The 26,549-nt window shown below is 31.9% G+C and overlaps 2 protein-coding genes, 1 long non-coding RNA gene, 1 other non-coding gene and 1 pseudogene across 4 annotated transcripts; 2 read left to right on the plus strand and 3 right to left on the minus strand.

Moving 5' to 3' along the window:
* Positions 1-1,021: 1,021 nt before the first annotated feature.
* On the plus strand, positions 1,022-10,226 carry LOC103828388 (proline-rich receptor-like protein kinase PERK4). The gene is made up of 8 exons (XM_009103994.3): positions 1,022-6,653; positions 6,720-7,274; positions 7,363-7,449; positions 7,557-7,627; positions 7,714-7,790; positions 7,892-8,036; positions 8,143-8,304; positions 8,385-10,226. Exons 1-8 carry the CDS (start codon positions 6,161-6,163, stop codon positions 8,625-8,627), a joined length of 1,833 nt encoding a protein of 610 aa, XP_009102242.1. The 5' UTR covers positions 1,022-6,160; the 3' UTR covers positions 8,628-10,226.
* LOC117127012 lies at positions 4,717-4,854 on the minus strand. Its single transcript, XR_004449772.1, has one exon. It is a non-coding gene; the product is annotated as a U11 spliceosomal RNA (small nuclear RNA).
* Positions 10,227-12,162: 1,936 nt separating the features above from the next.
* On the minus strand, positions 12,163-14,659 carry LOC103828418 (annotated as a pseudogene).
* Positions 14,660-20,102: 5,443 nt separating this feature from the next.
* On the minus strand, positions 20,103-20,866 carry LOC108869038. The gene is made up of 3 exons (XR_001955233.2): positions 20,763-20,866; positions 20,612-20,674; positions 20,103-20,509 (listed from the first exon to the last, which is right to left on the minus strand). It is a non-coding gene; the product is annotated as an uncharacterized LOC108869038 (long non-coding RNA).
* Positions 20,867-22,627: 1,761 nt separating this feature from the next.
* LOC103828419 lies at positions 22,628-23,008 on the plus strand. The gene has a single exon (XM_009104020.1). It carries the CDS (start codon positions 22,628-22,630, stop codon positions 23,006-23,008), a length of 381 nt encoding a protein of 126 aa, XP_009102268.1.
* The last annotated feature ends 3,541 nt before the right edge of the window (positions 23,009-26,549 follow it).

Here is a 26,549-nt window from a genome sequence, read left to right on the forward strand (position 1 = left end):
TCTCTTCCCTGTCATGTGATTACTAGCTCCATTGTCTAGATACCACATTCCTTTTTCTTTATTGTCTGCTTCAAGCTTCTTCGGTATTACCTTCCCTTCGTTTAAGAATACAACCTCATGCATGTACAGAGCTTTATCTGACGTCTCAGTCTCTGTATTGTTGAGTTCTTGGTCCTCTTTCTTTTCTGGACATACGGAGGCAAAGTGTCCCTTTTTGTGACAATTGAAGCATTCAATCTGAGAGCAATCTCTCTTCTCCTTGCTTTTATCACCGCTGTTGTTACTTCCACGCCCCCTTCCTCTGTTCCCACGACCCCTGTTGGAACCTCGTCCTCTGCCTTTGGTTCCATGATCGGAGTAGAGGAGCTTGCCATTATCTTCAAATTTCTCTCCTCGCATTCTTTCTTCTCCACGCAAGCGCTCCTCAAACGCTTTGAGGCGACCTACCACATCTTCGTACCTTGTGTTGTTTAGGTCAAGAACTTGTTCTAGTGTTGCTGAGAGCTGAAGAAATTTGCTTGGCAGACACGATAGAAACTTCTTTACTAGTTTTGCTTCTTCTATTGTATGGCCGAGTGATGCAGCTGTTCCTGCAAACTCTGATAATTTTGCTGAGAACGTATCTATCGAATCAGTATCTTTCATTCTCAGATGATCGAACTCAATCATCAGTGTGTGCAGTCGTGCTTCTATTACTCGATCAGCTCCAATATTCATTGCTTTCAATGCTTCCCACATCCCTTTAGGAGAGTCTTGCTCCCCAACTTGTAGGATCAAGTTCTCTGGAATTCCTTGAAACAAGAGAATCGTAGCTAGGTCATTCTTCTTTTGGTCCTTTGATCCTGGATCAATGGTTTCCCATACCTCATGAAACCTAAATAGAACCTTCATTCTTAAAGACCAGACAGCATAGTTCGTTGCTGTGAGCATTGGTGTTTTGACAGAGGGGGGTAGCGCGTTTACTTTCATAGCTGGTTTTGTCTCTGAATCACTCATGATTTGATTAACTCAGGCTCTGATACCAAATAAAGTCGCAGAATCTAAACTTGGTATGATCGTATGAACACAAACTTAATAAAACTCTTGCTTTGTCTTATTAATCTTTCTTAACTTTCTTCTTCTTTTCTTGTGAGATCATCTTACACTTTGATCTCTTTATATAGGCAATAGAAACCTTAACTTTCTCCTATTACATATTGATCTAGGAATTTTATCTTTAACTTATCTTAATCCTAAATCTAATAGATTTTGTTATTCATCTTTCCTTTTTATGAATAACTTGTTTCCTAAGCTTTCTCTTGAAGCTTATCCAACAGTTTTATGTCTCTTTCTCAACCACCAAACGTGCTTCATCCAACCAATTTTTTTATCTTTAACCCAACGTGATCAACACCAATCCATAGTTATAGGAAGCTATTTTGCAATGAAGATTTTGATGATTAAAAGTTAAAATCTCTTATGAAGTGATATGCATGCAACTAAAGGTGAGATGATATCTAATGTTTTTTTTATTTAATGTCCTTATATTCGAGGAATGCCATTGAAACTTATTCATTGAAATTTTTGGAGCTACAACTTATCGAAGAACTATCATTATATTCATTTTGACCAGTCCATTCTTAACATACACCTTAAATAAACCCTATTATTCATATTCGCGAGCTTGTCAGCCTCAATCATCATGACAAATGTATTCTTGTTGAGCAAAATTCCAAAACAAGGTTTTTCTTTATCTCAGACACGTGCTTTACATTTTGCAGAATGACTTCATATCCATATATCATCTTCAGAACCATTTTACAGTGAACTTCAATCATGAAGTCTTATGAGTTACCCATTAACAACTGCTCCTAAGTTTTGCTTTTCTGATAGGTGATGAACATCAACCTATCGGTACAAATGGGAGTGTTAGCTCTTGTATCATACCATCGTTCCTTAGGGTGTTGTTTTCAACCATATTGACCTCAGTCACCACTACACAAAGGTTTTGTTTAGCAAGATTGGTTTGAGCCTTCTCATCATTGATATTTCTGCATTGCACATGAGACTTGTGTCCAATTTTGTTGTAGTAGTGACATTTCCCCTTGAACTTTTCTACATTTGCTTCAGTGGCTTTTTAAGTTTGTTCCAAAAGCCATCAAGGGTGCAGCCATTTTGCAAAACTTAGCAGAAGAGCTAGACTTTTTATTTTCCTTGTCCTTTCAACTCAGCCATGTTGACATTGTGCTCTTTAATGATGAGCTTGTCAACACTTCGATTCCTGGATTCCATCTGAAGCTTCATTATGATGTATTCAGGATTGATTTTCTTCTTTTTTGTGCTTTAAGTAGTTTTTGATTGTTAGCCACCAGGGAGGGAGAGTTTCAATGAAGCAAATTGTTGTGAATTTCTCACAAATGAAAATTCCTTCAACATCAATATCATGCACAAAATCTTTAAATCTTCAACTTGATCTAAGATTAGTTTTAAATCCACAATTTTGAAGTTAAGGAACTTCTTAAATGCAAATTTTTGGCAGCCAGAGTCATCACTTCTATATTTTTTTTTTCTAAGGATCTTTAGAACAATTTTATAGTGGGAATCTTACAGTATATTATGTACAATAGGTCAATGAGGTGACTCAAATCCAGACTTGGGAGAGGAACTCAGATTGCACCGATATCTCAACACTCCCAAAAGTGTGGACATCATCAATCCCGTGAGGCATAAGGGGGTTTGTCTTCATTGATGAATTTTCCATGTTTTTTTTTCGTGTGGCCGCAATTGTTTTCACTCAAAATCTAGGTGATTTCATCACATAATCAACTATATTTAGCACTAATGTAATAAAAATTATACTAAACATGTGTTTTCAATCAAAAATCTACCTTTTTATGTTTTGTTCCGATCTGGATAAAACAATGAGTTATGCGGTTTTGTTAAATACACGCTTGCATTTTTTATTCCACACATAGTACGGTTTTTATACAGCCCACCAATTTAACTGAATCAATCTGATTCGTCATGTCCCCCTCTCGCTTATTGATTTTACAATTGCAGAGTATGTTGTGTGGCCATGTTTTCAAACATGAATTTTGAAATATCAAATCTATTAAAAAGGAGTACAAAATTAGATTACCCTTAGTTTTCCAATATCTTTACACTTACATGGCACTGATGTATTAACTGAAGCTATATTTATGGATTTTTGTCTTTAACTTAACGGATTATTAATTGATTTATCTGAAATTAAATTTATAATTTCCAAACAAAAACAATTGACATCACCCTTATATATACTTCTATATTATTAAAATTGAAGTACATTTTGGAATTGTTTGGAAACATGAATAACAATATAATTGAGAATTATTTGGAAACATAGATAAAAGTATAACAAGTATAGTGTTCTTTTAGTAATTTTATTAATTATATTAACTTAACAATATATCACATAATTAATTATAATTAAAAGGCTTACAGCTGTGAGTACCGCCACTTGGGTTCGAATCCCGGCTACTAGGAAATTAACATTTCGGCATCACCAGGGACAGATGACCGACACGTGGCAACACGTGACTAGTCTGGATCATTTCTATGGGGTCAGGATACCTCTGTATAATTCAAAAATAATTATAGTTACCTTAACAGTACATCAAATCATTAATTATATTACCATAAAACTAATAGTGTAAATGTTTATTTATTAGTTAATCAACATTAACTTTGTGAAAATTAAATGTTAAATAATCGGATTTTGCATATTAATTTTTTTTTTCATATTAATATTTTGGTGTAATCAGTTTTACTAAAACTCCTTTTATCTTAGTACCAATCAGTGAAAAATTTCGTAGCCAAACACATAATTCAAAGACATAGTTTATGTGAACAAAATAATAACTTAAATCAAAATAATTAAAATGTATTACATTTATTGTCACTTAATGTTTCATTCCATATAACTGTTTTACTAAATAAAAAAACTTTCTATTTCCCTTATTTTAGTCAAACATGTAGAAAGGATTAAAAAAAATATATTTACAGAATCAATTAGGTATGGACATTCGGGTACTCATTCATGTACAATTTGTTTCTTTCGGGATCAATTTTTTTTTTTGGTTTTGAAATTAGTTTCCGGTGGGATATTATAAATTTATGTGTGGGGTCTCGAGTTGAGTTCTCCCATGTCTGAATGATTTTGATTCTCATGTGTAGGAACATAAAAATATCTGAATAACCAATATATCTGAAACGAGTTCGGATATTTGTACCAAAAATAATCTAATTACTCGATTCAGTCTGGATCTTTAGAATACAATTAGTTATACGGAGACACAACTAAAATATATAACACTAATCATGAAAACGAATATCAATATATAAAAACATAAAAATCAATACCTGCACAGGCGTCCGGATTAAACTCTAGTGAATATTATAAATAATTATACTTGATAAAATTTCAAATATTATGGTGGTTCTTATCGCATATGGTTCTTGGATATGGTGGTTGATGCTCGTGTGGTGGTTTTCATGAGGTCATGCGTGTAAGGCGATGGGGTGTGTGCTGTAGTGGAAACTCATTGGATGTAGTTTTGGGTCGTTGATGTGTTGGAGACGGTGGATCTGCTTTATTTCGAAGTTTTTCCAACATCTTCTCTTCCATCGTTGATCTTCTCTACTTCAACCTCCGCTTTCGCTAACATGGAGTAAGTTTTCTTTTTTTTTCTTTTTTTAAGGAGGGTCGGCCGAGCGAGCCAACCCTATGGGGGTTTCCAGAAATAATGTCGGCCCATACGTCTTGATTGTGCCATACAGCACTCACCCTTTTAATCTTAGGCTGAGCGTGGTATAAATAGCCATCCGACGCTTTTTTAACATGGAGTAAGTTTGATCCTTTCTTCTTCTGTTTTGGTAGATTTCGTCGGTTTTCTTTTCTCAAATCTAATAATGGTAGTTTATTGGAGACTTTCTGTGCCGATACAGCAATTTCTTCATGCAACAGTCGCTTCTTTCCATTAGGGCTTGAGAAGATGGTATGTATCTGTTTGGTTAGTGTGGTGTTCTTCTTTTGAGATCTTCTTGTAGTGAAGATCTTTTTTCTGAAGATGACGGAGACGCGAGTTTTTTCTCCCTGTTAAGTTTTGGGTTTCTTTTGTGTGTTTAATCTGATTTTGGGTTACTAAATTTTTTGTTTTGGTTGTTGGGGTTTAGGTACGAGCTCAATTTTGTACTTTTATAAGGGTGATTATAAAATCCGAAAAATACAAAAAGTTATTAATAGCAAACAAAATTTCAAAGAAAAAGAATTTTAAATGTTACAGTTAATAAATATTTTATAGTATTGATCAAAAGCCACTTCATCATTGTCAATCACACACATGTATATATATATATATATATATATATATATCTATAAACATAAATAATTTCGAACTTGGGAAAGAAGCCACAAATTTTTATGTTTTAGATAGAAAATTCATTTAGTTTTGGAATTTGTTTTTAATAGTAAAGACTATTGTACATTTGATCAATTAGTTTAAAGTTGAAAGCAAAAAAAAGTTTAGTGTTTTAAAAATATTTTGAGCAAGAGCAAATGTAAGGGTTTCTCTATTTTCGGTAACTAAAATCACACACCAACTTTCTTAAAAAAATGCTTCTTTCTCGAGAGTTGTCAAAAAACCAAATGAAAAGATACGATGTGGATTAGATGGAACGGACCAGAACTAAATTGAGATCCTCTACGAACACGAAAAGTAAAAATAGTGCATGAGGTTACGTGGAATTAATATCACGGAGCCAAAATGAGAAAAAAAGACCAAAGCAACTAACTAACTAACTAACACAAAAACTGTCATTAAGACGGAGACTGAGAGAGAAGAGGCATGCTTGTCGGGATGAAGACAGAGCAAATCTCCATTTTTCTTACCAAAAACTCTCTATGTCTTTCTCTCTCCCCTTTCTATCTTCCTTTTAGGTACTAATGTCTTGCTAATTTTGTATTAAATCTCTCAAGTTTAGCATTCTTTTGTTTGTTGTTAGTTGTTAGATAACGAACATAATAAGACAGAAAACATGTCCAAATTTTCTCAATGTTTTGGTGTTTGTTTTTTTGAGACAATTCTAGTGATTAACGGAAAGAAGGCAGAGAGTTTTGATTTCTGAGGTTTCCTCTTCTCTGATGGCTTCTTCCCCTGAATCATCTCCTCCTCCGTCAAATTCAAGTTCAACCTCCTCCACTCCACCGTCTCCTCCTTCTCCTACTCAAGGAGACTCATCATCTCCACCTCCTGATTCCAGCTCGCCACCAGCTCCACAAGCTCCTTCTCCTCCCAGTTCTAGCAATAACTCTCCTCCTTCTCCGGCATCACAAGGCGGTGGAGGAAATGGCGGCGGAAATCAGTCTCCACCGTCACGTGGCTCCCCTCCTTCTAGGGGTGGAGATAATAGTGGCAGCAGATCGTCACAGTCTGGAAACAATGGGGGATCTCGCTCGGATAATTCTCCTTCTGGCGGAAGTGGTGGAGGAGGCGGAGGAGGAGGAAATAATACGAATACGGCGATCATAATAGGTGTACTAGTTGGAGCTGGACTACTGATGATCGTGCTTATTATTGTGTGTCTTAGACGCAAAAAGAAGAGAAAAGATTCCTTCTACCCTGAATCCATGAAAGGTAAAACCATTTATATATCTATATATATATATTTGTGCTTGTATTAAAAGTTTCGTATTGTCTCAGGAAATCAATATCAATACTATGGAAACAACAACAACAACAACAACAACAATTCTTCACAGAATTACCCAAATTGGCATCTAAATTCACAAGGCCAAAACCAACAACCTCCTAATAGTTGGGGAGGCGGTGGACCATCACTGCCTCCTCCTCAGCAGATGCCTACAAGTGGAGATGCTTCCTCCTTGTACTCGGGACCAGCACGCCCGGTTTTACCTCCTCCTCCGCCTACTCTAGCCCTTGGATTCAACAAAAGCACTTTTACTTACCAAGAGCTCGCAGCTGCAACAGGAGGTTTTGCGGATTCTAACCTTTTGGGACAGGGAGGTTTCGGCTATGTCCATAAAGGGGTGTTATCTAGTGGTAAAGAAGTCGCAGTTAAGAGCTTAAAATCGGGTAGCGGACAAGGAGAAAGAGAGTTTCAAGCTGAGGTTGATATCATTAGTCGTGTGCATCATCGATATCTTGTTTCTTTGGTTGGCTATTGCATAGCTGATGCACAAAGAATGTTGGTTTATGAATTTGTTCCTAATAATACTTTGGAGTATCATCTTCATGGTAAGACACTTTAGGTTACAACACAATGTTTTCTCTAGCGTCTATAGATTCAAGAAAGTTGTAAATTTTGTTGTTCTTGTTGTTGCAGGGAAGAATCTTCCAGTAATGGATTTCTCCACCAGGATGCGCATCGCCTTAGGTGCTGGGAAAGGACTTGCTTACCTTCATGAAGACTGTAAATTTCAACATTTCACCAAAAACCATTTTCTTAACCAATGTTAGAAAAAAGAGAAAGCTCTGTTTCTAACTAGTAATTTTTTTATGGCTGATATATTGCCGCAGGTCATCCTCGGATCATTCACCGTGACATCAAGTCTGCAAACATTCTCTTGGACTTTAACTTTGATGCAATGGTGATAAACTAGTGGCTGCATTCCTCTTTGATTTATGTATATACAAACATTGCTAAAGCTAATGACTTTATGCATTTGTCTTTTAGGTGGCTGATTTCGGATTAGCTAAGTTAACTTCTGATAACTATACTCATGTATCTACTCGTGTGATGGGAACTTTCGGGTAAGTTTACTTTTACTAGATAAAATCTTACTCGTCACTTAACAAACATAACCATTGTAGTGTGACCAATTTGCTTCTTTTTTTTGCACAAACATGTGTAGATATCTAGCTCCAGAGTATGCTTCAAGCGGTAAATTAACAGAGAAATCAGATGTTTTCTCGTACGGTGTCATGTTACTGGAACTAATCACTGGAAAACGACCGGTTGATAGTAGCGGCACCATGGATGACACTTTAGTGGATTGGGTATTTTTTTCATTTCCACTCTTTTTACTTATAAACAGTTAATTGTGTAAGATTTTTTTGCCTTTTTATTGTGGTTGGTAATGATTGCACTTAATCTAAAATATAGGCTCGTCCTATCATGGCTCGTGCACTAGAAGATGGAAACTTTAATGAGCTTGCCGATGCAAGGCTTGAAGGCAACTACAACCCTCAAGAAATGGCTCGAATGGTTACTTGTGCTGCTGCTAGTATTCGCCATTCTGGACGTAAACGCCCAAAGATGAGCCAGGTGAATCAAAATAACAACCCAACAAATCTAATTTTTCGTATAGTAACATAATAGTATAATGTTTTGTTATGTTTATTCAGATTGTAAGAGCATTAGAAGGAGAAATGTCACTAGATGCTCTAAATGAAAGTGTGAAGCCTGGAAATAGCAAAGTTTACGGGACATCAGGAACAAGCACGGATTATAGTCAGACATCATACAATGCAGACATGAAGAAATTCAGACATGTAGCTTTGTCGAGCCAAGAGTTCCAAAGCAGTGAAGCTGAAGGATCATGTAGCACTGATTCCCGAGAGACTAAAAGTCCGGCTGCTCCTAAATGAAATCTCTCATGAAGCCACCAGAGATGAATCGACTTCCTCATGGTAAGATTAACGAAAGAAAGGATTCTTGAGGGATTTTGAGGTTTAAAAAATAAAGCCATGTAAGCTAAACAGCAATGTCATTGTTACGTTTAGATTGTTCTTCACGTATAAGCAAACCCATGACACTTATGAAATTAGGCTATGACACTATGGGATTTCTAAAACTTTATTCTAAGACTCAGTTACTCCAATAATCTCACTCATGTTTGTCCTTTAGCTAAATAGATCTCATTTTATCTCAGCTAAATAGATCTCCATCATAGACTATTAGACTGTGTATTTGCCAAAACATCAAATTCTTCAAGATATGTTTTATCATGCCACTTGAACAAGTTTTTTTTTTAAGTTTTCAACACAATCGTTAAAGCTTCACATTGTCACTTCCTAGGTATCACATGACCTAAATCCATTGATATTTTGCATTATGAAACACATCTTCAAACTAAAATTTCAGAAATGAATTTCGACCTTTTCAAGCTGAAAAATAAATCAAGATTAAATAATTCAAGCTTGCAGAAAATATACCAAAACGAGTTTGCATAAACTGGCTAACCAGAGATTCAATCACTTCTTTCACCAAACGAAGAGCCTCATTTTTATTTTGGGTAATTTTAAAAGGGTTAATTTGCTACCTAACTAAAATGGGAAAAACAATGAAGAGAATGAACTGATTTTGACATAATATAGAAACTTAAAATTATGTACGACTTGAGCCGGTTATACACTTCTTGCGTACAAGTACTCTGGTAAATGAGGTACAAAGGTGATGACGTCCACTACTTCAGATGTGGACAATATTTACGGAGGCCTATTCCCTATTGACACAATGGAAGCATCCATCCACATGCATACTTACTGCATAAAGTTTCACTGTGTGCAGTAAATATGTGGATAAAAAATAAAACACTTTTACAATAAATGGTATAATCTCAGAGTATTTTATTCCATATAGTCGAAATAGTATAGGACTTCAATTCCACTCTCAAACCCTAAATAATAAACCTTACCCAACCTTTAACTACTAACCTTAAACCCTAGCAACTAGACCCTAAATCCAAATATAAATATAAATTATAATATATATTTTTTAAATAAAATCAAAATCTGAAATTTATAATACTTTATAATATTTTGTTTTTCATGTACATTACATAATATGGACCCTTAATAAAACAATATAGAAAATAGTCCATTCTATTTACATTAGTTGAGCATCATATCTAAAATAGTACGAGAAGAAATCAAAGCTTTTGTTGATGCAGAAAACATCCTTCAACTAGACACAATCCCTTTGTCAAATTGAACGAAATGAATTTTATATTCCAAGCAATCATACAAAATGGCAGAGAAGAGAAAAATTTAAATGCATGACATATTGTTCTATTTTAAACAAATAATGTAGACAAAAATAAAGAATACAAAACTATATTTGAAAGTATAGTAACCTTATATAAATAACTGTACTAAAAACACATACTATGCTATAGTTTTTTTTTCATTGAGTCAATATGAATCTGTAAAGTTGATGACAAAAAAAAAACTATAATTTCTTTTTTTCACGGAATATAGTAGAACTAGATAATGACATGTACCCAATGCAATTCAAACATAATATTAATACTATTATGTTTGGCCTGCGCAGAGTTAATGGATTAATTGGTAGGATAACCATAATAGAGGGAAAAAACCAAGATAATAACCATACTTTGGAAACCGTGAACATTTGAGAAAGACTTAGACCCATTTTCTTTGATGCGCGTGGGTTTGCTTATTTTATATCCAAATACTATTCTATTTTTCGGGTACATGTAGGGGGAGGGAGAGAGAGAGGAGAGAGAGAGAGAGAGAGAGAGAGAGAGAGAGAGAGAGAGAGAGAGAGAGAGAGAGAGAGAGAGAGAGAGAGAGAGAGAGAGAGGTATGGAGAGTAAGCATGGGCGTTCAGGTCGGGTTCGGGTCGGTTATTTCCAGGTCCGAGTCATGCAGGTTCTAGACATTTGGACCCAATAAGAAACATAATATTATTATGTTTGGCCTGCGCAGAGTTAATGGATTAATTGGTAGGATAACCATAATGGAGGAAAAACACCAAGATAATAACCATACTTTTGAAACCGTGAACATTTGAGAAAGACTTAGACCCATTCTCTTTGATGCGCGTGGGTATGCTTATTTTATATCCAAATACTATTTTATTTTTCGGGTACATGTGTGTGGGGGAGAGAGAGAGAGAGAGAGAGAAGAGAGAGAGAAGAGAGAGAGAGAGAGAGAGAGAGAGAGAGAGAGAGAGAGAGAGAGAGAGAGAGAGAGAGAGAGAGAGAGAGAGAGAGGAAGAGAGAGAGAGAGAGAGAGAGAGAGAGAGAGAGAGAGAGAGAGAGAGGTAGGGAGACTAAGAATGGGCGTTTAGTTCGGGTCGGTTATTTCCAGGTCCGAGTCATGCAAGTTCTAGACATTTGGACCCAATAAGAAACTATATTTGAAAGTATAGTAACCTTACATAAATAACTGTACTAAAAACATATACTATACTATAACTTATTTTCACGGAATATAGTAGAACAAGATAATGATATGTGTCCTATGCAATTCAAACATAATATTAATATTATTATGTTGGGCCTGCACAGAATTTTATTATGGGTTAATTGGTAGGATAATCATACTTGGGGGAAAACTATGAAAATAACCATACTTTGAAATCTTTGAACATTTGAGATAGACTTACACCCATTTTTCTTTGATGCGCGTGGGTTTTCTTATTTTATGCCCAAGTACTATTATATTTTTTGTGTAAATATAGGATATAGAGAGTGAGGGAGGGAGGGATGGAGGGAGGGAAGGAAGGAAGGAATGAAGGAGAGGAAGGGGGAGTAGGCATGGGCTTTTGGGTCGGGGTTGGGTTCGGGTTCGGATCGGTTTTTTCCAGGTCCGGGTCATTCGGGTCCTAAACATTTAGACCCAATAGGTATTGTAAAATTTTGGTTCAGACTCGGGTCGGTTCTTTTCGAGTACGGGCTGATTTGGATCAATAACTAAATATCTGTAAAATACATGTAATTTTTGGGTCCATATTGGATCTTTATCGGGTTCGGGTATCTAGGATCTGAAAAAGACACAAAATAATCAGTTTTGAAAATTTTAACATTTTAAAAATAGTAAATCTGTAGCTATAATTTTTCATATTTTGATTGGTTGTTTATAATCCTATGCTTATAATCTAAATGACTTATAGCCCTAACTTTTATATAGTTAAAAAATGATGTTTATCATATTTTTGGTGTTTTAATATATTATATTAACATTTTTAATTATTTATACCTTCAACTTATACATAGTATATGTTATTTGTGAATATTATCATTAGCATATACCCTAAATATTAAAATTGAGGAGTAAAATTTATTTACTTATAAATTTTGACAGTCTTGCATTTTCTAAATTAAATTACCTTTTTTAATATTGGTTATAACTTTTGTTAATTTATTAATAATAGTTATATATTCAGTTAACTTATATATATAATCTTTTTACTTTTGTTAGATTTCCTTATTTGATATTGATTTCTGTTTTATTTGAAATAAACAATTTTTTGGAAATATTGACATTTTTGAAAATATTAAATTAAAATAATTATTTTGTCATTTTATGATTAGTTGTTTTATTATTGAATATTTTCAATAGCATATAACCTAAACTTTAAAATCACATGTTTTAAATTTATATTGTTTTAATTGTTTCAATATCTTACAATTTTAAGTTAATTATTATATTTGTAAGATATTTTATGTTAATTTTCGAAAATGTATTTTATATTAAGTTAAATATATATAATTCTTTGACTTTTGTAAGTTTACCATATTTAAATTTATTTATATTTATTTTGAAATAACGATATATGATAATATTGACATTTTTAGAAATAGCAAACTAAAATGTTGATTTGTCATAATGTGATTGGTGGTTATAAATCCTATGTGGACGCTCTTAATGGCTATAAGCCATCAAGAGCAAATAGTTTTTACATGTAAACAAATTTCAAATATAAAAACTCTATAAAGTTTACAATATACATGAAAAAACAACTATATATAAAATTTAGTTTCTTGAAATCATATAATAAATCCATTAATGTCCAGGAAGTCGGGAATATCAAACTTCAAGAAATTGCTGAAATAGATTTCTGTTTCATCTTCAGTGCTACAACTGCTACTGTTGATGTAAGTCGTGGCACTGGAGTTTAATGTAGCCAGGCTCGAGGATGGCGTGTTCAGGACCGAATCAGCGAAGTTGAAGCTATGATCGATCTAAATAAGAATGGTCTAATACAAAATTAGAGCTTGAATAGTAGTTGCACGACTGAATATCACAATCTTGGACCGACGTATTCGAGTTTGAAGCAAACGTATGTTCTCCGTGGTGATCCATATCGTTAATGTGAGCTTTGTTGGGGAATGGTGGCAAGCAATATTGTAGTTCGTGATGGTTGGTCTGGTATTGATTTACTCTGGTTTCTTAACATCATGATGATAAGACGTTTTTTATCACGGGTTTTGGAGTCATGGTCCATCACAAAGTTTTGGTTTTGGTTTTGAGAGAAGAGAGAGAGGCAGCTAGCTCGAGTATTTCCGGATTAACCAATGGTTGCTGTTGTTGATGCTAACGATGATCATCCATCATGAGTCTTGACATGTTCACATGATGTGAAGAAGAATTGTATAGAGAGGATGCTAAGATGGATGAGATGTCGAGGAGATCGAGTCGCGGACTGTAAGCTAGTGGATCAATCCCCATTCTAAGTTTCTTATTTTATATATTAAGTAAATTTCCATTTTTAGATGTTTTACTTTTTGTTATTTTAACTTCTTTAACATTAAATTTCCTATTTTTTTGTAATTCAAAATGATATTGTACCTATTTTTATTTTTGTTTAAAACATATTTTACATTTATTATAGAGCAATTCTCTCAGATAGTCCCTTTAAGTTTTTGTAACCAAAATAACCCTAAAATGATCAAAACAACTCCTATTTATTTTTTATTTTAAAAAATTTGAAACTTCACCCTCAAAAACCACTCCTTAACTTCTAGATTAGTTAATCCTTGGGTATAAATGTATATTTGCCATTTTTTTTTACAGCAAAAGGCTAAGAAACTAAGAAGATCCCTCGTCCGAGAGCCACCTCGGGGGAACTATATTTACCATTTAATAAAAAAAATTTGGTCATTTTATTTTTGAAGACTATTTTTGTGAAAATAAACTAAAAAATGCTATCTTAAAAAATATTATGATTTTACTTTTTATTTTCAATTTTGGAACAACAATTAATTTTAGAATGTAAACAGCATGAAGATCTATATCCATATACATTAAATTATTATGATTACATACTAAAACAGTGTGATTTACATGTATCATCATTAATTAAAGTATATAATTAAATAGACATAAATCTTCATTTTGATTATGTTCTTTATAGATTATATGTTGATATAATTGACATTTTGACCAGTATTAAAAAAAGAGAGATTATATTCTTAAATAAGAGATTTTCTTGATAATGTTAAAAATCATTAAAGTCAATGAATAAAAAAATAAATTAAATTCTGAATTTTGAAGAGACTATAAATACCAGGTCTATTGGTTTGTTAAGTATCAGAAGTCTATTGGTTATAACCACAGTTAAGAATGGCATCAAAGATCACATTCTTATTGCTCTTTGCTCTCGTTGTCGCTTGTAAGTCTCTCTAGTCTCTCAAGCAAGCCTTTTTCTAAGCGTATTTTGATTAAAAATTTAATTAGAAAATATTAGTTTCTGATTTTTTTTTTGGAATCCATGTGGTTAATTAGGTGCAACGATGATGAGTGTTCCGACAGTGGAAGCTACTTATTGTTTAGATTCTAAAGATTGCCCAGATGTACGATGCAAGATTGGGGAGATAGAACGATGCAGACAGAATCACTGCACATGTGTACCTCAATTCATGGTCAGCCATGCAGGGTGACACAAGATCGATGCAACAATCGTTATCTAATAAGTGTGTGAATGGCTTCTGTACTTGTAATATTTAACTAGATTTTGACCCGCGCTTTAAAAGCGCGGGATATTTTATGTTATAAACATTGCAATGTTTTGGAAATCAGACCGGGCCAACCACTCGAAAACAGTCCGACCATGACTCGTCTAATAAGTTGAGTTCGATTCAGTTTAAAATTTGGGATTTGAAAAAAAATAGAAAATCCAGTAAAACCGATGACTTGAAATTTTGTTGTAAGAAAAAATATGTATGGTGATTTGAATGTTAGTCTTATGTATGTCAACAATTTAAGTTCACATAGAATTCATTTTTTCCTTTAAACATGGTATATATACATATATAATATACAGTAAAATTTTAAAAACCCGTTAAACTGATTAGGCCAGTCAACTTGGATTTGAGAAAAACTGGAAAAATCCAGTAGAACCGATGATTTGGAACAATAAAAACTGTATTTGAAAAACTCCGGCCCGGATAAAAAAACCATGGATTCTGCTAAACTAAAACATAGTTTATAGTCTTTTAATTGTTCTAAGAATTTTGTTATGAAACTGTTAGTGATTAATTAGTTTTTGTCTTTTCAGTTTTCACATATTATTTCATACGAAAAATTATGTCTTATTCCCACTTGTTATCTAAATATTATATGTTTTCAAAATTTTCCATTAATATAACATTTGAAATTTTGTGGTAAGAAAAAATATACATGGTGATTTGAATGTTAATCTTATTATGTTAATAATTTAAGTTCATATAGAATTCATTTTTCTTTCTTAAAGCATATGGTATATATACATATATAATTATAAAAAAAATTTAAAACTCGTTAAGCAGGTTAAACTGGTCAGACCAATCAACCAATATATATACTGAGTCGATCTTGGTTTGGTTTTCAAAATGTTTAGAGAGTAACATGATAAATCAATACTATTAAAAAGGAAGAAGTCTTAAAAAATCTACCTAACAAAGTTGTTTGGACACTTTATTTAACTCAAACTTAGACTAACAATATGTTATCATATATTTCTCTAACAATAATTTATTCAATTCCTTTATTTATTCAAATACCACTCCTAAATCTTAATCATTAATATTATTATGTTTACCATTTTGACTTTTAATCATAAAAGCATTGAAATTAATGTTTTATATTATCACTTTTATCATATAATATATAATTTAATGCAAGAGAAGCTACACAACATATAAGTGTACATTTTAACTTCCTCTTTCCTTTATAATAACGTAATCATATCATATATAAATTTTCCCACTAAAATCTCATATTATATACTAAACTTTCAACCGTCTATAGTTTGATAGATATTTTCATATTTAAAAATGAGTTTTCTAAAATATATTTCATCAACCATGTTTTTGTACAATTACGTTAAAAATCTATATCAAAAGGTTGTTGGACCCGATATGGACGTAATGAGTCCACATCTGTTCGGGTATTTAGGATCCTAAAAAGATTCGAAATATCTAGAAAATCTGAAAAATATCCGAAACACGAAAATTACTTGAAACTCCAAACAAATACCCAAAAAATTCAAATACCTAAAAATTCAAAATCTTATTCAAAATCTGACACTGAACTGAAAATATCCAAAATTTTATACCCCAAAAAAAAATTAATTTGAAAATTTACCTGAAATTAAAAACTGTAATCGTAAACCAAAAACCTTAAAAAAATATTCATAATGCCGGAAACATATTCAAAATATCTAAATATACCAAATAAACACAACATATTTATGATCGGGTCTAGGGTAGGACCCGGACTCAAACAAAGACATGCGGGGTCCAAAAAAAATCCCAATAGGTTATCTTCTCTGGAACTAAACCTATATTTCCGGGTCGGTTTGGTTTGTTTTTTTGATCCGGATATAATTCTCATGCCTAAAAAAAACTTACGTAAAAGTGTACATATAAAATATCAAATAAACTAATTCATAGATTATATAACTGTTAAAAATTATATTTTTTGATATAATAAAACTTTGTATTATAATATAATCCCAAAAACCCGCGCTTGGAAATTTAGTGTTTTGTTATAAATTAATAGTTTTATATTATTATTTTCTAACGTGTGTATAAATATTACCAATAATTAATATTTCATTAATATTTTATAGAACTATACAATTATAGTGGTCAACTACGTTAAGTTAATAATTTTGCTAAAAACTAAATGGTGAAGCATATTAACCGTGGTGGTCAGATATGATGGTCAGCTATGGTGGTCAATTAAATCTTAAATCGTGAAGTTTGCATATATTGTGGTCAACTACATTAAGCTATTAATTTTTCAAAATAACAACATTCCTTTTAACATGGAAGTTAAGAGATATTGTTGATTAAACATACAATTTGGGTATCGTGATTTCTGCACATATCATGTATCCATTACAATAACTAAATTATAGCAACTGAAGTTTGTTTGAACGTTTTATGAATGATTTTTAAACAAAAGGATTTTCTGCTTTTAATTAAAATAAAATTCAAAAATACAAAATTTAATTGAAATCATAGATTAAAAATAATTCAGTGGCAAAGAATGGTAAATACTTCAAAACTTCAAGGGTACCTCAAAAAAGGCCCTTCAGTTTTAATAGTATTGATGCCTATTATCATAAACATATGCATATTTCTTGTTGTACTATCCTGGGAATATTTTCTTATTGTTATTAATAACATGTATTCAGAAAGAGTTATGTGTATGTTTAAGAATATAGATTGAATAAATTTTTATTTTATATGAAGGATTTCTCAGACATTTCTTATATATTAATTGAGAATCATTTAAAAAGTTGTAACCTTTATTTTGTACTAATTACAAAACAGACTTGATGATGAGTCACTTAACTAGGATGTTGTCAATTCGGCTTACATGACAACAAAAAAATTAATTGAAAATTTTGTAGCTCCAAAATCCAATTGCTAATAAATATTATATTAACCCAACATATAAGAAGCGTGTATTATTTCCTTAAATAAAAGCTATTGTATTACCTAATATAATTAAAATATATATGGCAATTACTGAATATGAATAATAAACATTTGATAAAAAATTTTGTATTCTTCCTCATATTTGCTTAATTTTATATTATTAAAATAAATTAAACAATCACATTAACTATATAATAAAAAAGATTTTTCTTATATGTTATATTTTGAATTTTTTAAACGACTTTAAATTACAAAAAATGTTAAATTTTCCTTTGAAAATTTTGTGATCAAAGGCTTAATTTTTTTGGTTATAACAAGATACAATGATCATAAAATCGTTTTAATATGGCGAATTTTCTTTGAAGCACATATGGTGAATTTTCACTCAATCATCTTCTCTTTGGGTAAGCTGGGTAACTCATTATCTACTCAAGTATAACTCTTTCTGGGATGTGCGAGATGATTCTAAAGGTTCCTGGATATGGAGGAAACTACTCAAGTTAAGGGATGAGGTGTATGGTTTTCTCAGAATTGATATTAGAGATGGGCAGACATGCAACTTTTGGTTTAACAATTGGACGGAGAAGGGACGTTTGATCGATATCACAGGAGCAACTGGCACCACTTATCTTGGGGTTCTGCGACATGCTAGAGTATGTGATGCAGTAAATTTGGAAGGTTGGACTATTAGAGGGCAGAGATGTCGATGGTTTCAGGAGCTGTATCGCAACATCTTCGCGATTACACCTCCCAAACCTGAGAATTGTGCTGATATAGTAATATGGAAGCATGCAGATGATGAATATCTACCTACATTCTCAGCATAAAAAACTTGGGATCAAGTGCGGGTCAAAAGGGATAAAGTTGCATGGAGCAGAGTGGTTTGGCTACCTCAAGGTGTTCCAAGATATGCCTTCATCACTTGGTTAGCTATAAGGAACAGGCTGTCTACATGGGATAGAATGAGACAATGTGGCATAGTACAGGGCTGTGTCTTCTGTGGAGAAAGAGACGAGACTAGACACCATCTTTATTTTGCCTGTCCATACTCATATACAGGTTGGGAAGTGCTTGCACGCCGGCTTGTTGGAAATGGAATTAACCCAGATTGGTAGTGGACCATCACTCGACTGCAGCGTATGAGAGATAAGGAGTTAGATACTATCCTTGCAAGGCTGCTATTTCAGAGTATGGTATACCATGTGTGGAGAGAGAGGAATGCTAGACGCCATCAGCAGCCTGCGATGAGCAATGATCAGATGAGAAGAAGGATTAACAAAGCCATGAGAAATAGGATTGTCTCCCTTCGATACAAACCGGATCACAAGTGCAGAGGTTTACTTGTGCGCTGGTTCAAAGCCATTATAGATCAGATCTTTCTTTTATTTATTACTAGGGTAGGACCCGCCCTACGGACGGGCATGCAAATGGACGTTAATTTTATTATAAGCAAATTAAACAATAATATAAACATATCTAAATTTTAATGGAAATTTTAGTTTATTTTATTATAAATTTCAATATTTTAAGTATAAATTTTACTATTTTTTGTTTTTTAAATTGTACATTTGTTACTATATTTAAACAATCATCAAATTATAAATATTTTACTTTGTTCACAACATTTGCTTTTCTTGGATTTAATGGATTCTAAATACATTTCTTCTCAAATTATATAATTTAATAAATCGAAATTGAAAATCCAATTTTTATCTTTTTAAGAAAAATAGGCAAGTAGCATAAAAAATTGATATTAGTTGTTATTGTATTATTATCTTTGAGAAAAATATATTCATGTTGTTTTGATATGTTTCTTCAAACCCACATTAACAAAAATTTGAAAATAATAAATTCTGTAATTTGTTTTTTCTACTACCAAAGTTTAGGCTAACCAAAAAGATAACAAACAACCATAAATATATGATGTATTGTTACTTATAAATATTATTTATGGAGCATTTGCTGTATTGTTCATATATATGGTTCAATATTCAAATGTTAAAAATGTGATTTTTATCATAAATTTTAAAAATTTACATTGATGTATCATGTTTTCTTTTTCCATTTGTTGAGATGGCAGCAAAAAAATGTCTAAACTTATAATAGTACTTATTTTATCATGATTAATGATGTAATTAAGCTTTGACTTATCCAAAAAATCATTTACTATTTTCTCTTACAATTTTTACTATTTATTATATTATCATTGTTATAAATCATTTAGTTAGCTTACCACCAATATATAATTATTTAATATTGTCATCAATATTTTTATTTTTGACCTTTTTTAAAATGTTAGTTAATTGTACTTTTTCACACATTTTTCTTCCAGTTCACAATATATAACACATTTTTGATCTGCAGAAATTTACCAGCTAAAGAATTATTTGTTGCAGCTAGAAACAAAGACCAATCTTGATGTCTTCAAAATGACACCAAGAGAAAAAGTACAATGCGAGACCTCATTATTTTAAGAAAGAAATATATCAAATATGTGACACAACTTCTGAAAATATGTGTATATATATGTTATCTTATTCATCAGATCACTGAAGCTACACTACTAATTTTTTAAAAGAGCTGGAAAAAAAAACTGAAAAAGTGGCTTAAGGAGAAAGAAACAGAAGAATCTGAGACTTAATGTATCTCAATGAACACACTTGTCTGAGGATGCAAACCTGCATCTTTCAGTGACATTGACTCTTTGTCTCTTCTGTACACTGTTCTTGGAAAGTTTGTGATTAAGCTATACTCTTCTGTTTCAAGCACTCCAAATGAATCAACGCAGTCATACGGTGTATTGCTTTCAAACCTCCTCCCTTTTCTTTCTCCATTCGGGAACCTTACCAAAACCTACATTGTCACGGCAAATAAACAGTCCACGTGTACCATAAATACCCAACAAAAGCAAAACAGAGAAAGTAATGAATGGCAAAGAAAAGGAGGAGAACTTACTTGTGCAACATCAGCTTCCCTCTCTAACCGCTCTTCCTCTTCCTGTCTCTGGCTCTCCCGTGCCTAATCAACACAAAAAAAAAAAGATTCCCAAATTTGGACATTAGACTAATCACAACAGATCTTGTAAACACCAGGAACGCAAACTCACTTGATCGGCTTCAAGAGCAGCCCTGTAAGCAGCATCTTGTTCCTCTCTCAGATGCAAATTGGTTCTTCTTTCGCCCGGTCACCACCATGACGTATCTTCTCATAAACCATCAAACATCTCATAATCAACAAAGAGGAAGAAGATCCAAGAAAAAAAAATTCATGAACAAACAGTAAGAGGCTCTTTGATTCAGAAAAATGTCGATGAACAAAAAGTAAGGGACTCGCAGGAAATGAAGAAAACAAATTGTTGAACAAACAGTAAGGGGCTCGCCGAATAAAAAAAAATGTCGACAAACAAAGAATCAGCCATAACACGATCAGTTAGTATGAGATGCAAGATATATAAGATGAGATACAGGGAGAAACACTCACACATATTTATACCCAACAACAACCGCCTTTCAGATCAAAACGAAGCATTGAAGACGAAATAGTGGGGGGAGTGAACTAATGGATCGTTTCAGTCGATGAGAAGAAGTGGAATCGGCATCTGGTCAGCGTAGCACGTACAGGGAAGAAGACACTTGTTTTTCTCTGGAGTCAAATTAGGGTTACTTAGGACTTCTCTTCTAACGGGCCAGACACAGCCCAAAAGACAACACATAAACAAACGTAACCAGCGAGAAAATGATGCGCAGCGTTAAATAAATCAGGACACGTGTCGCTCTATCGTCGAACGACTTAGTGACGTGGCGCTCTCACAGGAGAGAGAACCTTACTTTATAATAGATAGATAGATAGATAGATAGATAGATAGATAGATAGATAGATAGATAGATAGATAGATAGATAGATAGATAGATAGATAGATAGATAGATAGATAGATAGATAGATAGATAGATAGATAGATAGATAGATAGATAGATAGATAGATAGATAGATAGATAGATAGATAGATAGATAGATAGATAGATAGATAGATAGATAGATAGATAGATAGATAGATAGATAGATAGATAGATAGATAGATAGATAGATAGATAGATAGATAGATAGATAGATAGATAGATAGATAGATAGATAGATAGATAGATAGATAGATAGATAGATAGATAGATAGATAGATAGATAGATAGATAGATAGATAGATAGATAGATAGATAGATAGATAGATAGATAGATAGATAGATAGATAGATAGATAGATAGATAGATAGATAGATAGATAGATAGATAGATAGATAGATAGATAGATAGATAGATAGATAGATAGATAGATAGATAGATAGATAGATAGATAGATAGATAGATAGATAGATAGATAGATAGATAGATAGATAGATAGATAGATAGATAGATAGATAGATAGATAGATAGATAGATAGATAGATAGATAGATAGATAGATAGATAGATAGATAGATAGATAGATAGATAGATAGATAGATAGATAGATAGATAGATAGATAGATAGATAGATAGATAGATAGATAGATAGATAGATAGATAGATAGATAGATAGATAGATAGATAGATAGATAGATAGATAGATAGATAGATAGATAGATAGATAGATAGATAGATAGATAGATAGATAGATAGATAGATAGATAGATAGATTAGATAGATAGATAGATAGATAGATAGATAGATAGATTAGATAGATTAGATAGATAGATAGATTAGATAGATAGATAGATAGATAGATAGATAGATAGATAGATAGATAGATAGATAGATAGATAGATAGATAGATAGATAGATAGATAGATAGATAGATAGATAGATAGATAGAACCATCCTGATGGTTCGAGGCCAAAATCAGGATGGTCCTCATAAAGCGACGAGAGTACAAGCCCCACCCCAATATCCGCAAAACGCGACTATTGTAAGATCAGGCGCAGCTTGGTCCCCCCTCGGAACGATGGCAGGGCTGGGATGGATGCTCCTCTCACCCTCTTCTCAGCGGCTGTTCCACAAACGGGTGGCTGGGGTAAACTCGGCCCTCATGGCAGAGGGATTAGCTTTACTGGAGGCCTTTAAATCAGGGACAAGTGAGCAGCTGAAGACGGTGGTGTTTGAGTCAGACTCTGCCCATTTGATCAGATTCTTGAAGACCGGCGTTTGCATACCAGAGCTCTATGGAGTGACTGCAGATATCTTATCCTATGCATCTGTTTTCGATTCTGTTGTATTTTCTTGGATTTCTCGGGAGAGAAACACCCAAGCTGATAGTTTAGCAAAGTTCGCTTTGAATGTATCTGACAATATGGTGGTTGATGAAGCTTTTATGGCTTCCAACTAACCAATTTCCTTTTATTCAATATGAGTTTCAAAAAAAAAAAGATGGTTCGAGGCCATTTTATAGATCAGATCTTTCTTTTATTTATTATACCATAGCATAGAGAGCACTTAGCTCATTTTTTGGTACCTTGTACATAACTTTTTTTTACTGATGGATCAATAAATTTTAAATTTCATAAAAAAAAATCGTATTAACATGAATTTTTATATAATAGATATTCATATTAAATAATATATATATATATATATTAATATTGTTTAAATTCAAATATGTACCATTTAAAATACATAAATATGTTAATTTTTAAATTTGCATTGAAAGAGTATTGAGACTTAATATTTTAATTTTGAAATTTGCATTGAAAAAATATCACATCAAAATTTTTGGGATTAATGGTTTAAATTTTTTGTTACATCAAATATAAAATGTTAATAAAACCATATGAGTAGGAAATCTCAATAATAAATATTTATATTAAATATACTATATATTTATGTTAATATCATTGAAATATAAGTATATACCATATAAAATAAATAAAATGATTATTTTGATTTATTTACCATAAATATATTGTAAATAAATAAGATGTATTAATTCATGTGATTACTCTAATCTCCTATATTTTAATTGAGAAACAATTCAGCATGTGTAAGATTTTATTAATATTGTTCAAAACTCTTACAAGAGATTGATACAACGAAAATTTATTTAGAAGCTATTGAAATTATCCAGCGTGAACATGGATGGATTGCACGATAAATTTGCTTTCCTAACTCTAACCCTCTTTCTGTTCGTCACAACACCGATAAAGAATATTTTGAAGTGTCGATTGATAATCTTAAATGGTAACTTTTTTAAGTTCAGCCCATTGTTTTCCTTAAATGGGCCTAAAACAGTTTTTAATTATTAATTAAATACGCCACGTACATAGTAAAACGTGTTTTGGTTTAAAAACACAAAATCAATATGAACCATCATTATTTTCATTTAAAATTTTGTCACAATAAGAATATAGGTTTGGGCAAAAAATCTGAATCCAAAAAACCGAAGCAAAACCGATCCAAAAAATAGTATTGGCTACTGAACTTTAACCAAAATTGGTTAGATATCCGAATGGAATTAAAAATTTTGGTATTTAGAGAACCGGAACCGAAATCGATCCGAAACCAAAATATTTATGATATCTGAATATATCTGAAATAGATTTATATACTTAAATATATTAATTATTTTTAAATTTAATATCTAAAAGAATATACAAAATATATAAAATGTTTTTTAATGTCTCCAAAATACTTAAAATATATACAAATAGTTACAAGTATATGTTTAAAATAGCTAAAAGATACATAAAATACTTAAAATTCTTAAAATATCTATTGATTTCCTATCCAAATAAGTTAAACCAATTTTTATGTTAAGTTTATGTATTTGGCATAAACTTGAATGTTATATAATAATAAATTGGGATTAATCAGAACTAATATAATGATGTGTCATAATACAATTGGTGGTTTTAAATCCTACGTGGACGTTACCGATGGCTTATAGCCTCAACTTTTATATAGTATAGACTAGGAGTTAACCCGTGCTTTGATTTTCAAATTTTAACTATATATAGTTATTCTTTTGGACGTTGTATATTACAATAGATGTTTAATGTAATATCTATATTTCTTATATTGTATATTTTCTTATTATTTATTTCACTATATATTTTCAGATAGATGTTTAATTTAGTTTTTTTCATTTTTTTATATTGTATATTTACTTACTGTTTATCTTTTCTTATTTTGTATATTTACTTATTCTAATTTTTTTGCTTTTATGTCAATGATAATATTGTGATATATATTTAATGTAATATTTTTATTTATTATATATTATATTTACTTATTATTTATTATGTATTATATTTTATATTTACTTATTATAATTTGTAATATTTTTATTTCTTATATTGTATATTGTATATTTACTTATAGTTATTTCTTCATATATTGTATATATATTTATTTATGAAAATATCTCGTATATACTAAAGCACAAGTCGCTTGGCCAATCAGATATTGCCATGCAGAATGTTTTTAGAAAAAAATCAAATGAGATGTGCAAAAGATTTTAAAAACAATAAAAACAATTGAATTTTTATCCGACACTTGGCAAAGTATTATTAAAAAAAGATTCTCCTATTTTTCTGTAATGTACATCTTCAACTACCTATATTCCTATATTTTCTAAAAAACTCAAGTTAACTTATATTTTTTGAAACTATTTTATTATCTATTATATAAATTAATTTATTTTCTTCTATATTGTGTATCTCTGACATAAGCATCGTATCTTCAAAGATGAAACTCTAAATTTTGACATTTGACGATCAATAATTCAAGGTTAGTGTTTCTCTAAATTGTACCCAGGGCAAAGCTTTACATAAAACAAACAATCATTGCATTACTTCATCGTGTCTACAGCACATCATTTTTATTTTATTGAAAAAAGTCTACGACACATCAACAAAAAGAAAAATTAAGTGTTTCATTGTTATCGATCTTAGTTTTGCTGCAACAATAATATAAGTTCATGTTTTTATGAAGGATTATTTTCACCCATGTGAATCCATAATCAATATTATTATTACCTTTTCTATGCTTATTAATATGAATTTAGATTACAATTTTTCTGTGTTTTAAAAAAAAAGATTCAATTTTACTACGAGTTTTTGTCAATTATATTTTAAAAGATTCTTTTATATTTGCTATAAATTAATTTAACAATAAAAAGAGAGAAACATGGATATTATTCTTAATTATTCTTAACTTACCACCATCATCGCACGATCAACTATGAAGTTACTTTACAAATTTTTTTTTTTTTTGTCAACGGTTATTATATTAAATCAAATTGTGAAAGGTTGATACAAATAATCAATAAGCCAAATCGGAGGCATATTAAAAACAACAGAACTCTCAAACTCCTCCAGAACATGTTTAGCTATACAATCAGCAGCTTGATTCTTCTCTATATTGACCTGCCCCAACGAGCACAATGGCAACAATCCAATCCAATGTCTGATATCAAATGTTAGATTTCCCAGTTCCATGCTATCTTCAGTTTCGTTAACAATCTGAACCAGCTCCATGTTATCGCCTTCAAACCAAACATTCCTCCATCCTCTTAACCATATCTGTTGAAGTACATATAAAAAACAGGATGCTTCTCCCTCCAAGGACGAACGGATGCCTTTAACTTTAGCTCCACCAGCCAGTACAAATTTGCCTTGATGATCACGTATTATCCAACCCATTCCAGAAAACAATTCTCCATTTTTATAACTGCAATCAAAATTACACTTAAGCCATCCCTCTGGAGGGGGTTCCTGATAGAACCAAAATAAGGATCACTCTTTCGGTAAGGTTGATATGAACTCAGATCCGAGAGGATTGAGAACTGATGGTATGAACGGTGACACTAAGGGTTGCGGAATAGCCCAAAGATACTACCAGACTTCGATCGTTGCCGGATGTGACGCACCGGT

The sequence above is a fragment of the Brassica rapa genome, chromosome A07, assembly GCF_000309985.2.
Source record: "Brassica rapa cultivar Chiifu-401-42 chromosome A07, CAAS_Brap_v3.01, whole genome shotgun sequence".
Lineage (NCBI taxonomy): Eukaryota > Viridiplantae > Streptophyta > Magnoliopsida > Brassicales > Brassicaceae > Brassica > Brassica rapa.